At 48.3% G+C, this 15,163-nt stretch overlaps 1 protein-coding gene across 9 annotated transcripts in view; it reads left to right on the top strand.

Annotated features, from left to right (window-relative positions):
* The window catches only part of KCNT1 (potassium sodium-activated channel subfamily T member 1), a 231,694-nt gene that overhangs the window by 136,509 nt on the left and 80,022 nt on the right, over nucleotides 1–15,163 (top strand). For all 9 annotated transcript variants that reach the window (XM_075905515.1, XM_075905514.1, XM_075905517.1 and 6 more), the window contains one exon: nucleotides 14,015–14,074. In XM_075905515.1, the coding sequence (XP_075761630.1) occupies nucleotides 14,015–14,074 (60 nt within the window). The remainder of the gene's footprint in view (nucleotides 1–14,014; nucleotides 14,075–15,163) is intronic.

A 15,163-nucleotide genomic window follows, 5' to 3' on the forward strand; every position in this document is an offset into this window, starting at 1 on the left:
GAGGAATGCAAATGCAGACACGTGAAATTGCAAATGAAGCACGGATTTGAATTTCCCACGCTTCATTTCCATAATCGCGGCCGGCCGCTTTTCCAAAATAGCGTATTTCGAGAAAACAAATGTGGTCCCTGCGGGGTTATTTCGAAAAGAAACCCTTCCTTCGAAAGAACCCTTAAACTTCATTTTCTAAGGAGTAAGGGTTATTTCAAAGGAAGGGCTTATTTTTTAAATAACCCCGCAGGGACCGCGTTTGTTTTCTCGAAATATGCTATTTCGGAAAAGTGGCCGGCTGCGATTTTGCAAATGAAGCACAGTAAATTCAAATCCACTCTTCATTTGCAATTTCACGTGTCTGAATTTGCATTCCTGTCTCGAAGGAGGAATGCAATGTAGACATACCCATGGGGAATAGTACAGAGCCAACCAACTACCCCACTTACAGAGTGGTTTGTGTCCAGAGGGGAGGAGATTTCTGAGGGCAGTGCTGCTTCTCCAGCGCGGTTGGGCGTTCTCCTCTGAGACTACGCCTAGACTACAAGCCTCTTTCGAAAAAGAGCGTCTAGACTACAAGCAGTACTTTCGAAAAAGCAAGCTGCCTTTTCCAAAGAGAGCACCCAGACAGTCTAGATGCTCTCTTCCGAAAAAGCACAGTTTGCATGACATAGCGCCTTTTTTCAAAAGCGCACTTTCGTAAAAAGGCGTTCTTCCTCGTAAAACGAGGTTTTCTGCGGTCGAAAAAACTGCCGCGTTCTTTCAATTTACTTTCGAAAGAACGCGGAGGCAGTCTAGACGCAGGGGACGTTTTTTCGGAAAAACCCTGTAATCTAGACACACCCTGAGTGGCTATTCCCCTTCTCCGATGACGTCGTTTGTGCCTTTCCCGTTTGGCTGTGTGCGCGCTACCTTCCGTGTGAGGCGCGGGGATAGTGGAGCGCAATCACCAGCTAGCGATGTGGGGAAACCTGAGCTTGTGCCCCACACCAAAATGACAGGCCTTCCGCGCTCCCCCGGCTTGTGGAGGAAAGGCAACCTGCGGGTCCTGTCAGTAAGCAAGTCACGCCGTGGCCGCAAGTGGGCAGGAGAGAACAGAAACGGAAACCTCTCCCCATTCCTCCACCCCGATTGAGCCCCACAGCGGCTCTGTCTCGCCTCTTGTGGTTTCCCTGCCTGTTGTCGGCGTTGGGACAGGTTGGACCTCGCTGGGCTGGCACCCTCGGGACGCTAGCGGATTTGCCGGACGGGGGACGGTCCCTCCTCTCGGGACCCATGCTGCCATCTGGCTGCTCCAGCCTGCCCCCGCTGCTGCCCTCGCTCCCCGGGGCTCTCTAGAGGCCGCCGGCCCTGCTGCTGCCAGGGCTGGAGTGCTACGGCTCCATAGAGTTCTGCAGCCGCCTGGCTCCATGCCTGGTGTGGAGGGCCGGGGTCCCATGGCCGGGGCCAGAGCTTCCAGCCCACCACTGGGGTCAGAGCTCCACAGCCGCTGGAGCCAGGGAGTTCTGCCGGGGCCGGAACTCCCCACTGTGCTGCCCGTCCACCCCCCTCAGCCCCCCACACTGGGCTCCCCACTGAGTTGCCAGTGCCCCCTACAGCGCTCCTGCCCCCCTGCCAGACCTCCCTGTTCCTGGGCTCTGTGGTCCAGGAGCATCCGTAGTCCTGCTGGATCACGGTTGTTGCCAGGCCAGGGAATCCCAGTTCAGGCAGATACAATCTATATTATACAACGTGGCTCATTCTCCATGCTCTGTTTTTGCTTTTTTTTTAATCCCTCAGTTGATTTAACACCTTTGATAGACCTGAGAATTCCTAGAACCAAAACAAATTACAGTCTACCAGTCTGGTATGTCTAGACTAGAGGTATCCCGGAAAAACTCCATCACGTCCAGGGAACGTATCTGCTCTTCCGACATTTTTTGCAGAAGAGTATACACGTTCTTTCGGAAGCCCCGTCTTCCTCGTGCCACATGGAATTGACCATTCATTATCAGTGGGAAATAGGTCACTGGAGGGATGATAGGAGTTACTATAGAGAACTTTCTGGGTGTCTGGCTGATGAGTCTTGCCCACACGCTCAGGGTTTAGCTGATCGCCATATTTGGGGTCGGGAAGGAATTTTCCTCCAGGGTAGATTGGCAGAGGCCCTGGAGGTTTTTCGCCTTCCTCTGTAGCATGGGGCACAGATCACAGCTGGAGGATTCTCTGCATCTTGGGGTCTTCAAAGTATTTGAAGGCTTCAATATCTGAGATCTAGGTGAGAGGATTATTCTAGGAGGGGTGGGTGAGATTTTGTGGCCTGCACTGTGCAGGGGGTCAGACTAGATGATCATAATGGTCCCTTCTGACCTTAAAGTCTATGAGTCTATGAGGAGGTTTTTCCAAAATTTGGCCCATTGTAGACGGGCCAAATTTTAGAAATGCCCCTTCCGACAAAACTAGCAGAAAAAGGCACACAAGTTGCAGAATGCAAGTTGTGTACCTTTTCGCAATAAAAAGCGGCAGTCTAGACATAGCCTATGCCTGCGCCTCCCAGCTCCAGAGTTTCTTCCGTCTTATTTATTCATCTGCTTACAGCTGTAAGGGGGCGCTGGAGATCTCATTGAGTTATTCTGCTCTGAATGCAGCCAGGATTATTATTGTTGTTATTAGCATAAGCTGCGGAGGCAACAAAGCAGGGTATTTTGTTTGTTAAACTGTCATTGGAAAAGTTTCAGAGAAGGGCAACAAAAATGATGAGGGGTTTGGAGCAGGTCCCAAATGAAGAGAGATTAAAAAGACTGGGGATTTTCAGCTTAGAAAAGAGAAGGCTAAGGGGGATATGAGAGAGGTCTATAAAATCATGACTGGTGTGGAAAAAGTGAATGAGGAAAACTTATTTACTTATTCTCACAATATAAGAACTAGGGGTCACCAAATGAAATGAATAGGCAGCAGGTTTAAAGCAAACAAAAGGAAGTTTTTCTTCGCTCAGCGCATAGTCAACCTGTGGAACTCCTCGCCAGAGGATGTGGTGAAGACCAGGACTTTAACAGGGTTCAAAAAAGAGCTGGATAGATTCCTGGAGGTTAGGTCCATCAATGGCTATTAGCCAGGATGGGTAGGAATGGTGTCCCTAGCCTCTGTTTGTCTGGAAATGGATGACAGGAGAGGGATCATGTGATAATTACCTGTTGTGTTCCCTCTCTCTGGGGCATCTGGTATTGGCCACTGTCGGCAGACAGAATACTGGACTAGATGGACCTTTGGTCTGACCCGGTCTGGCTGTTCTTATGTTTCGGCCTCTTGTGGGGTTACTTCTGCTGGCATTGAGATTGCTGGAACTCGCAGAAGTTGCGGCATTAATTTTTTTATGTACATTTGTTGTCCTTAAACAGCTGACAGTGATGGGTCCCAAAGACCTTTGGGGGGAGCAGAAGGTTTAGAGGGGGCTGGTGGGTGTTGTTTTGGAGGGCTAGGCTGGGCATGGGGGCTCTGGTTCGGAAGCTGATGTTAGTCTAAGTGAACTAACGCAGAACAATTAGCCTAAATGTTATTTTGCGCTGCTATTCCTCATCCCAGGGGCCTTTTTAGCAAGCCAACACTTCAAACAGCGTCTCAGATGCTCTGTTGATTTCCCACAGCCTCTAGAAGTTCTGGATTCCATTCAGACACTTTTGATGTAGGGGAAACAGCCCATCTCTTCTTCCTCTGATCCGACTTGCTGAAATGTCAAGTGATGCGCTATGATGAAAAAATAAAGCAGTGAGCTTTACAGCCAGAGCAAAATCCCTGCCTTCATCAGAGCTCTGTGCAGTGGGAAATAGCTCTTGTGCGTGTTGATGGATAGCTGTGTATTGTGTCACTTCATCAATTAGCTCTCAAGTCGCCATCCTGGCAAATGGGTCCTAGAAGACACATGAGTGAAAACTGTGTTTGTTCTACAGCAGAGATGCAGGGTGGATGCTTCCGGAGGTCTTTCCTTGCTTCCTTGTTTGAAACTCTGCAATATAATAATCTGTATATTCACTATCCCGGTATAACACGCTGGAAAATAAAACTGGATGGGGAAGTTTAGAAACTAGAATTTTCTCGCTAGAATTCGGCTGAATTGTCTCGTGCGACACGTTGAACAAAAGCTCCTGCCCGAGGGTCAGTGCGGTGTCAGGTAAGGATTACAGGTGTTGGCAGCTCGTCAACCTCAGGAGACATGCCAGGAACAATATTCTAACCTGAGTATGACCTTCATTGAACTGGCAAAACCACGGGATGCTGTCAGTCTGGGAGGATCCTGGCAAAATGTGGCTGCTTGGAGAAATTGATGGCAATAGTCTGGCAATTCCACGGCGGCGTGCTGGCTCACATTGTGGATGAGGATGAGTCATCCGAACCACTCGCTGTCCCCTATGGAGTCCAGCATGGCTGTGTGTGATGCTGACATGCTTACCAATGCCTTTTGTGACTGTGACATTGGGATAGGCCTTAGAAACCGGAATGATGGCGAGCCCTTCAATTTGAGGAGACTATCGGCTAAGACGGTACAGAAGGAGACTGTTCGTGATCGTCTGTTTGCAGATGACTGTTGCCTGAATGCTACATGTGAGTCTGACGTGCAACTGAGTGTGGACTATTTCTCTTCAGCTTGGGATGATGTTGGTCTTACAATTAACAGCAAGACGACAGAAGCGATGTACCAGCCCACACTAGGAAAATCTTGCCCTGTCACAGCGACTGGCCAAACCCTCCACCCAATGAACAAGTTCACTGACCTTGGCCACGGTCATGTGCCGTTCACACCGATGACGAAACCTACGCCGGAATGCCCCACCGCGAGTATGCCTGTGGCCGGGTCTCTTGGGCAGCAGGGTGGCCTAGTGGTTAGGTCCTGGAGTTAGCTGGCAGCAAAGGAATGTAGGCCCTAGCCACTGGGGCCCTGGGTGTAGGAATTCTGGCCTGTTATCTAAGTCTGGTTCTTACGTGTGGGGTATGGCCCCAAGAGTCCAATTTCTCCCTGCTTGGTGAGTGATCCTTGTAGGTTCTCCTACTTTGCAGCAAGAGGAGGGGTTGGAGGCTTACGTGCTCCTGCGGCTGACCCAGTAGATGGCTTAGGTCCTGCAGGCTGCAGAACCAGCTCCTGTAAGCCAGGCTCCTCCCTTATATCCTCCCTCCAGGCCTGGCATTGGCTGTAGGGAAAACATGGCGGGGCTAGTTGGGCAAAGAGGCTTTGTTTAACCCCTGCCCTGCCAGACCCTCCTCTCATTCCCTCACAGTGCCCTTTGGCAGACAACGGGCAAACCCGGGGGAGCGTAGAGGCATTAGACAAGAAACAAAACTGACGGGCTACAAAGCCATCGTGTTGCCAACTCTGATGTACGCACGGGCCACACTGTGAAGTTGGATCCGTTTCAGATGGGCTATGCGAGGAGCCGCATGAGGACAAGATGGTGGGACTTGGCTCCGGATACTGAGATTCTCATGCTGGCGGGCATGCCAAACATTCATGCTCTCCCGATGAAATCATGGATGAAATGGGCAGCCGTGGCACCAGAATGTCAGATGAGCGACTGCCAAAGATCTTTTACGTTGAGCTAAAGCAGGGAAAGTGGTCTCAGGGAGGCCAAAGGAAACGTTTTCAGGAGTTCCTTACATTATCCTGGGAATGATTCAATACTGACCCAGAGTTTGGGGAAGCTCTCGCTCATGAGCCTCATCCCCGCTGGAGCCACAGTCTGTGAGCAGAAGCGAACTGCTGGGGCAGAGCAGAAATACCAACAGCATAAATCTTGCCGCGGCAGCGATTGTTCAAAGTGTTGCACAAGACAATTCAGCAGAATTCTAGCGAGAATTCCAGCGATTGACAATGAGGATATGTCTAGACTACAGGGTTTTGTTGACAGAAGTTTTGTTGACAGATACTGTCGACAAAGCTTCTGTCGACAAAGAGCGTCTAGACTACATTCAGTTCTGTCGACAAAGCAAGCCACTTTGTCGACATAACAGTGTGGACGCAAAGGACAGTGTAGATGCAATAATGCCTTCTATCAACAGAACTCTGTCAACAAAAGGCGTTATTCCTCGTAGAATGAGGTTTACATACGTCGACAAAACTGCTGAGTTTTGTCTACATTATGTCGACATAACTCAAAGGCAGTGTGGACGCAGGTATAGTTTTGTCGACAAAAGTCCACTTTTGTCGACAAAACTCTGTAGTCTAGACACACCCTGTGAGGCCCTGACAGCTGTTCCGCTTATACAAATGGAGAAATGATGCATCCTGGCACTCAAGGGACATATTTCGTGGCGTCCACGTGGAGTGAAAAAAATCGGTTCGTTTCAGAGCCATGTCCAATGTTCATCAAGTAACGCATGATGACATCTCCCATTGAGTGTGCCACAGCAAACTCAAATTGGCCTCATCAGCCACTCATGTGTTCACAGAAACCAAACCAAGCAGTGATGGTCACCTTCGAATGTGAAGGACTTCCATGGCGCACTGTGTTCACATGACTCTTGTGATGCACTTTCTGCCCTCCCCAAAAGAGGAGACCATGGTGCATCATGGGAGAGATATGTTGACCAAGGAACCCAACTTAGAGAGGAGAGTGAGCTCCTACGGCTCCATACTGGCACCTCAGAATCAAAATAGTCTGATTTCCATTTATTCATGCACACCTCGGAATTTTCCAGGGGCTTCTCTCCATTTTCTGACCAGCTCTTGAGTGATGCTGCTTCATGTGTGGGAAGATGGCGTGGGCAGTGCTCTGTGACCGTTTCCTGGCCGGTTTAGTTTCTCAGTGCCGATGACAGTATTCTAAGTGTAGACTCCTTTCGTCTGTAGCTTGAAACGTTACTCTACCACCTGGCTGAAGACGCACCGATCCCATTGCCCTCAGACATGGGACAAATGCTCAGGCCTTCTGGGTAGCCTGTATGGTGACATCCTTCAAGGCTCTGACCCTAAATCCTGTTTAAGCCCATTGGGAGGAAACTGGCATTCTCGTTTCCAGAGCTGAACTGACCTATGATTAAATAGGTCTGAGTGTTTGCTCGGGATTTGAATATGTGTCTTATTGGTGAGTATCTTTTTTTTTCTTTTTTGCCTCTTTTATCCATGTGTGATTTCTCCCAACATAGAAAGCAACTCAGTTCCATTTTGATTCTTTTGTTTGCCACGGCTGCAGGCTACTTATTTGGGTGTGAAGGCAGGGAAAGGAGAAACATCTGTCACAGCACACAGAAGTGCAACAAAAATGACTAAAGGTCTAGAAAACCATGACCTATGAGGGAAAACTGAAAGAACGGGGCTTGTTTAGTTTGGAAAAGAGAAGACTGAGAGGGGACGGGTTAGCAGCTTTCAAGTATCTAAAAGGGTGTTACGACGAGGGGAAAATTGTTCTCCTTGGCCTCTGATGACAGGACAAGAAGCAATGGGCTTAAATTGCAGCAAGGGAGGTTTAGGTTGGACATTAGGAAAAACTTCCTTCCTGTCAAGGTGGTTAAACACTGGAATAATTGCTCAGAGAGGTTGTGGAATCTCCATCACTGGGGATATTTAAGAGCAGGATGGACAGACACCTGTCAGGGACTCTAGACAGTGCTTGGCCGTGCCATGAGGACGGGGACTGGACTCGATACCCTTTCGAGGTCCCTTCCAGTTCTAGGATTCTAATGCAGAACTTTCCCGTCTTCTGTCCCATCCCTCCCAAGCCGTGTGAAGGAGGTGAGTATAGAATCCTAGAACACGAGAGCTGGAAGGGACTTCGAGAGAGCGAGTCCAGTCCCTGCCCTGCTATCCATGCTATCTTTTAACCAAGGCAAACAGTGAAGTGACCACGGAGTCGGTGTCGGAGCCAGAACTAGAGCTCTGAAGCTTCCAGATTCACATCTTCTGTTTGAACCAGGCCTCTTATTTTTGACAGCATTTCACCATCTGGGTTGCTGAGGGAGGTTGATATCGGGCCAGTTCTCTTAGGAAGCTGGCAAATCAGCTGGCTCTTGGAAGGAGAAAGGCCAACCAGTTGGAGAGCTCCGTCTTGTTAAGACACTAGGTGGATGCAGTTCCTTCGAAATGTGATTTTTTTTAAGAGATATTTTCTTGTCGGGTGTATTTGCATTATCCAAGGGCATCGTCACACCGTTTTGTTGGCTCAAAGAGCGACACAATCGAAGTCTATTAACCGGGTGAGGCTTAACCAAGCAAAGCTCAGTGAAAGAGGCTGAATTCTTGTGTTCAATTGCCCAGACTGCTTGGAGCAAAACTCCCTTTCCTCTCTGGACATAGTCTTCAGCCTTGGGTAGGTGGGATGTGGTGTGTGGTCAGCATGGCTGCCTCCTCCCATGGTAACAGGGCATGATGAGGTCTGGACTTCAGTGTGCCTTTCGCTGCTGCTTACCTGGCTAATTGTTCTGGGGAGCAGCTGGTTTGTGCTAGAAATGAAAACTCAATTGCTTGGGTTCTAAGTTTGCAGATGATACCAAACTGGGTGGGGTTGCAACTTCTTTGGAGGATAGGGACATAATTCAAAATGACCTTAGCAAGTTAGAGAAATGGTCAGAGGTAAACAGGATGAGGTTTAATAAAGAGAAATGCAAAGTGCTCCACTTAGGAAGGAACAATCAGTTCCATACATACAAGATGGGAAGCGACTGTCTAGGAAGGAGCATGGCGGAAAGGGATCTAGGGGTCATAGTGGACCACAAGTTGAATATGAGTCAACAGTGTGATGCTAGGTTGTATCAACAGGTGTGTTGTAAGCAAAACTCGTGAAGTCATTCTGCCGCTCTACTCTGCACTAGTTAGGCCTCAGCTGGAGTACTGTGTCCAGTTCTGGGCACCACATTTCAAGAAAGATGTGGAGAAATTGGAAAGGGTACAGAGAAGAGCGACAAGAATGATTAAAGGTTTAGAGAACATGACCTATGAAGCCAGGCTTCATGAACTGGGCTTGTTTAGTTTGGAAAAAAGAAGATTAAGGGGGGACATGATAGCGGTTTTCAAATATCTAAAAGGGTGTCACAAGGAGGAAGGAGAAAATTTGTTCCTCTTGGTTTCTGAGGACAGGACAAGGAGTAATGGGCTTAAAGTGCAGCAGGGGAGGTTTAGATTGGACATTAGGAAAAAATTCCTAACTGTCAGGGTGGTCAAATATTGGAAAAAATTGCCAAGGGAGGTGGTGGAATCTCCCTCTCTGGAGATATTTAAGAACAGGTTAGATAGACATCTGTCAGGGATGGTGTAGACGGAGCTTGGTCCTGCCTTGAGGGCGGGGGGCTGGACTTGATGACCTCTCGAGGTCCCTTCCAGTCCTATGATTCTATGATTCTATTGCCGTCTCCTCTGCTTATGCATTCAGAGGCAGCTTCTGCTATGCTGCGTTTTACCGTGACAACAGCCATAATTTGGAAGCTGCTAGCTCTCCATTGCTCTGCCATCTGATTTGGGTTCAGTGCCAGTGGAGAATAGGTCTGTGAGTTTGTTTTCCAGGGTCCACACGAATGATTTTCTGATTCTTCCCTTAGTCATCCCAGGTAAAAATTCCAAAAATACTTTTGTGACTTGGACCCCAAAGTGCCTCTGACTTTCAGTGGAATTTAAGCATCAGTGTGACTTAGGCACTGCTGAAAGTTTTATCTCATGATGACATTCCTCGACTTCTACTATATATTTTAGAGCTTGGGTTCCCAAACTGGGGGTGTGAAAAAACTCCAGGGGGGGCACGAGGTGACTCAGCCCCCCCTCCCCATCAAGTTTTGCTGCCCTGCTCAGTTTTTTTTTTTTTTTTGCTCAACAAGTTTTTTTGGGGGGGGGGGAGGGTTTTTCAAAAATAAGAAAAGGGGGCGTGATGCTGAAAAGTTTGGGAACCTCTGTTTTAGAGAGTCTGTCAGTCTGCCTGACTGTTTGTCTGTTTGCTCCAGAACTCCTAAACGGAAACAACTGGGACCACCAAATTTGGTAGGCAGCTTCCCCCTATCTTAAGTTAAAAGCAAGATTGGGTTTGGCTGTGCCAGTAAAATGGGATGTGCCTGGAATGGGATTGGTTCTCTAAAACCCTACAGAAAAGAGACAGAATCACCAGGCATGTGATTAGAAAATAAGACCTAGAATATCTTACTGCCCCTGTATAAAACTATGGTTCGCCCACATCTTGAATACTGTGTACAGATGTGGTCTCCTCACCTTAAAAATATATTTTGGCCTTGGAAAGGGTTCAGAAAAGGGCAGCTAAAATGATTAGGGGTTTGGAATGGGTCCCATATGAAGAGAGGTTAAAGCGACTGGGACTTTTCAGTTTAGAAAAGAGGAGACTGAGGGGGGATATGATAGAGGTCTATACAATCATGAGTGGTGTGGAGAGGGCGGATAAAGAAAAGTTATTTATTAGTTCCCATAATAGAAGAACTAGAGGACACCAAATGAAATTAATGGGTAGCAAGTTTAAAACTAATAAAAGAAAGTTCTTCTTCACACAGCGTGTAGTCAACCTGTGGAACTCCTTGCCAGAGGAGGCTGTGAAGGCCAGGACTAGAACAGAATTTAAAGAGAAGCTAGATAATTTCATGGAGGTCAGGTCCATAAAAGGCTATTAGCCAGGGGATAAAATGGTGTCCCTGGCCTCTGTTTGTCAGAGGCTGGAGAAGGAGGGCAGGAGACAAATTGCTTGATCATGGTTTCGGTCCGCCCTCTCTGGGGTACCTGGTGCTGGCCACTGTGGGCAGACAGGCTACTGGGCTAGATGGACTTTTGGTCTGACCCAGTACGGCCGTTCTTATGTTCTTATGTTCTTATGTTCAGGTGAAAGGGGCTGGCTGGGGGCACCTCCCCTACCTGGGACTGCCCCAGCTCCAAGCCTGCCACCCCCAGGTTCCCGTTAGGGAGGGCAATGAGGCTGAAGCTCCCCCTCCCCAATTTGTATGGGGACATTGCTAGCTGTTCCCCTTCGTCAGGGAGCGAGGGGAACGTGCCCAGTTTGCTGCATTCCTCCCCCTGGCTGGGGAGCGCAGGGGGCAGACGAACCTCGACCTGCCCCAGCCAGGGACATGCACCCCTCCCCCAGCTCTGCTCGCTGGAGCTGCAGTGGCCACAGAAAAGTGCGTCTCAAGTGGCCCTAAGTTGCAATGGTGACAGCAGGCTGGGGCTGTCCTCTCTCCCTGGAGCAGCCTACAGACCGAACCCCTCCTCCCCGGCCCCACCCCAGAGCAATGACTACAATGAAGCCTGGTCATTTTCATTTTATTTTCCAACCCCTCCCCCCCTCCCAAAATTCATTGAGTTAAGCACCCGTGCAACGCTGGGTAAATCTTCTAATACGTGTATGTCATGGTCATGCGGGATGGCCAGCAGCCTGGGGATTAAGGGGTTAACGGTACCTAGCTAGGTAGCAGTTAGCCAATAGAAATGCAGGCAGGAATTTCAAACTGGGACAAAGGAAGTTTTGGTTTTTCCCTCCTTTGTCCCTGGCCAGTTTGCTCCAGATACCGAGGGGGACAGACAATATGTCCTTCTCCAAGAAAAGACTCTTCTCCATCGGTAAGTAGGGCAAATCCCTTTTATTGTTGTATGGTCTGGCAAATGGGAATCTGATGTCCGTGCATTTAGAAATGGGGCTTCCTCTCTTTTGGAACTAAGTTTTGTTCCCATGGGAAAATTCTCCATGAGTTTATTAATTGGTGGCTCTTACCAATCTAACTATGCCTGTAACAGAAGTGTTGTGATACTAAAAGTTCTTTCCTTTTTAAATAACCTGGTATTAATTCAGTTCTGTGTCCTGGGAAATCTGCCTGTGGGATCTGCAGGCCACTGACTAGGGGACAGCAACCACAAACTGCAGTTTGTATTTTCTCTTTTCTTTTTCAAGCTCTTTGGGGAGGGGGAAAGCTTGGGGTGCCCTGGGGTTGGTTTCAAGTGTCCACCCTTGTTTGTGGGTTCAAAAGCCCTTGATGGTGGCGGCGGATTTTTTTTATTCCCCAAAACTAGGTTTTTAGGATGGGGGGGGGGGAGTTTTATACCAAAGCCTGGAGAGAGCAGGTTTTGGGGTACTTTTGCGGGGCCCCACTTCTGCATTCATTGTGCCAGAGTGGGGAAGCAGCCTTGACCGTGTATATCAGAGACGATCGCACGAGTCCAGAGTTGATCCCACATGAGTCCAGATAGGAATTCACCCCTGCCACTCAATGATGATTCTAATGATGCCCTAGAACACACAAGACTACCGAATACCCCAGAGTCTCTTTTATTCTTGCAGAGTCAATCTGGACCCATCTACTGTATTATCAATCAAATGAATTCCTATAAAAGAGTCCCTGGCCCTTCATAATTCTTAGGACCCCCTAGAATGCATTCCACTGGCTAACAACTCTGTTCCTCTGCAACAGGGAGACGTTTAAAGAGCTTTGTATAGAGAGAGAGAGACAGCATTTCAGCTTGTGCTACTTGTAGCTTCGCTACTGCTCATAGAATTATGACCATTTACATCCACGGAGGATCCATCAAAATGTGTCTGTTTCAGAGGCCTTCAGCATAGCTGGTTGAAAATATTATTGTCTGGCTTTTAAGGCCAGGGGGAGGAATGTCCCAGGAAGGCGATGGTTGGTTTTAGATGAGGCACGACCAGCTATGAGGCATGACCAGAGGTAGAGGGTAATGATGGATCGATGCTGGCTTGATGTTTCTTTCGATGTAGTTGCTTCATCGTTGGTTTGATGTGTGTTTCCAGAGCTGAGGCCACGGCAGAGTTGGAGATGAAGGGCTTTTATATTCAGAGATGTGAACATGCCACAGGAGGCTACTGATCTAGATTCATTTCTATGGTGTTGCTAGACAATGGCATTTGGGCGGTGTTTTCTAGGGCTGGCTGGAGAGCAATGTTCCATTTTGCAAAAAAAAATGGAGGTTTAGAAATATGTTTTCATTTCTCATTGGAACAAAAATGAGGCCTTTTGAAATCTACTATTTATTTGAGAGAGTTTGTGAGTGAGTGAGTCTGTCTGTCCATCTGTTTGTTCAAACAGTAAGAGCAAGAACAACCAAATTGGGTGTGCATCTTCCTCTTAGAATAGCCGAAAGCAAGGCCAGGGTTTGGTTGTGACAGCACAATGGGATGTGCCTAGAATGTGATTGTTTTTCATAACATGGAAAGGGAGGGGGCTGCTAGCAGGGACAGTTATACTGCGTAATGACCAGAGGGGGCAGCAAAGGGCCAGAGATGGGGCCAGGCAGCTCTAATCCAATTGTGGAAGAAGAGGGCAGAGATGGTGGTAAGGGTCCCATGCTGGTGCTGGGCAAGGTTGGCCCATTCCTCACATTCTGGCCCCAATCTCCACAGATAGAGCAGGGACAAACTGGGTGGGTTGGCATTTTATTTTATTTTATTTTGCCAGAGTGGTGTAGCAAAATTGCCAGCGTTAGCCAGACTTGAGGCAGGGGTCGTTTTTATAGGTGTACAGTGTCTGGAACTCTAAGGTGTGGTCCACACTAGACCGGGAAGGTCAGGTTGAAGAACGCAGCTCCGGCTACATAAAATACATAACATACGTAGCTGGAGTCAGCTTACCTTAAGCCATGCTTGGTGCTATCTTCACAGAGGGAGGCAGATGGAAGCAAACGCTTCCCTTACGCCTCACGACTGCCAGCAGTACTGGTGCTGGGTTGGCTGGAGCCTCCCTAGCGCTTGATTTAGCGGGACTTAACTAGACCCTCTAAATCGAATGCCAGAAGATCGATCTCCAGCATGGTAAGTATAGACATGCCCTAAGTGAAGTCAATGGGTTCTGCTCCCCTGGATTAAAACCACTCTCACTCCTGGGTATTATAGTTATTATTAGCCAATGCTGCATTCATCAGATGTAATCATAGCTACACCCACCAGCCACGTTAGTTTCTGCAGCTTCCAGACTTTTTTTCCTTTTCAGAACAATGGGTTGGGAGCAGTTTCAAGAAGTTAAGCGTCAGGCTGTGACTTGCACTATCTTTATGTCTCCCTAACCCCTTGGGCTGGTCTGTTGTACCATACCGATTCTCTCTCTGTTTCTGTTTCTCTTGTCTTAGCTGGGGTTGCGAAAAGCAGAGTTACTCAACCTTCAACCAGTCATCCACAGAAATAAACTGGTAAGTTGCTATTAATGCTTAAATCCTGCTCCACTCAAACCCGGAGTTGGGGAAACCTGGAATGTAAATTTCTGATGCTTGTGACTGCCCGTAACCACAGGTTGTCCATTGAGATGCAGCTGTCAAAATAAGGGAGAGAATTTGAGGAATTGAGATGCACAGCTAGAAAAGCATCCACTGTTCTGCTTTTGGAAATGAGTCATTCTCCATGCAGAGAGCAGTCTCGATAATCTGTTAAACACACTCCAATACAGTTCAGCACACTTGCTCTTGCTTGCTGGGTAGGACTGGATGTGCATAGGAAATTAATTTCACCTCCAGTGGGTTTGTGTCGTCTAGGGTGAGATCCAGCCCATAGCCTGTGAGAGGTTTCGTAGGCAGATTTGAGGTTCAAATTCAGTCTAGTTTCTGCTACCCAAGTGTAATGGACAAAGTTGTCGTGGAGTGAGACCAATTGATGGTTCCAGCCAACGGTCAGTTTCTCCCACTGGCGCATGTAGCGTTTCAGGTGCCTGAGTTTAATTGTAGTTCCCCAGACATTCTGTTCGGGAGCTTTGCGACTGTCAAGACATCGTTGAGGGTTCGGAGCCCTCTCCAGTTTGATTCCTCCTGCGCCCTGAGAGTTGCTTGTTCAACTCATTCAGAACCTTGACTCCCTCCCAAACTGCTTAGTCCTCAGAGGTGTTCACCTGACTCTGTCTGTTGCTTCAGGTGTGCCAAAAGCTCATCCCAGATTCACACATCTGGCCCCAGTGTGGGATTTCAAATGGAGTTTCGTTAGGTTCACAGTTTTGTTCCCGACGTTTTGCAAAAGGGAACGACTCAGAATTATTTGGGCCTGAACCGAGCTCGAGGTCTTAAAGACTTTGAGGAAACTCAGGGTACGTCTAAACTACATGGCTCTGTCGACGGAGCCATGTAGATTTGTTTGTTCGGCAAACAAATAATCGCGGCTTCATTTACATTTAAATGGCTGCCCCGCTCTGCCGATCAGCTGTTTGTTGGCAGATCGGGGCAGTCTGGACGCTCCCCTGTCGACATGAAAGCCCTTTATCGACCTCCCCAGTAAACCTCATCCTACGAGGCATA

The sequence above is a fragment of the Pelodiscus sinensis genome, chromosome 22 (assembly GCF_049634645.1).
Source record: "Pelodiscus sinensis isolate JC-2024 chromosome 22, ASM4963464v1, whole genome shotgun sequence".
NCBI classification, from domain to species: Eukaryota; Metazoa; Chordata; order Testudines; family Trionychidae; genus Pelodiscus; species Pelodiscus sinensis.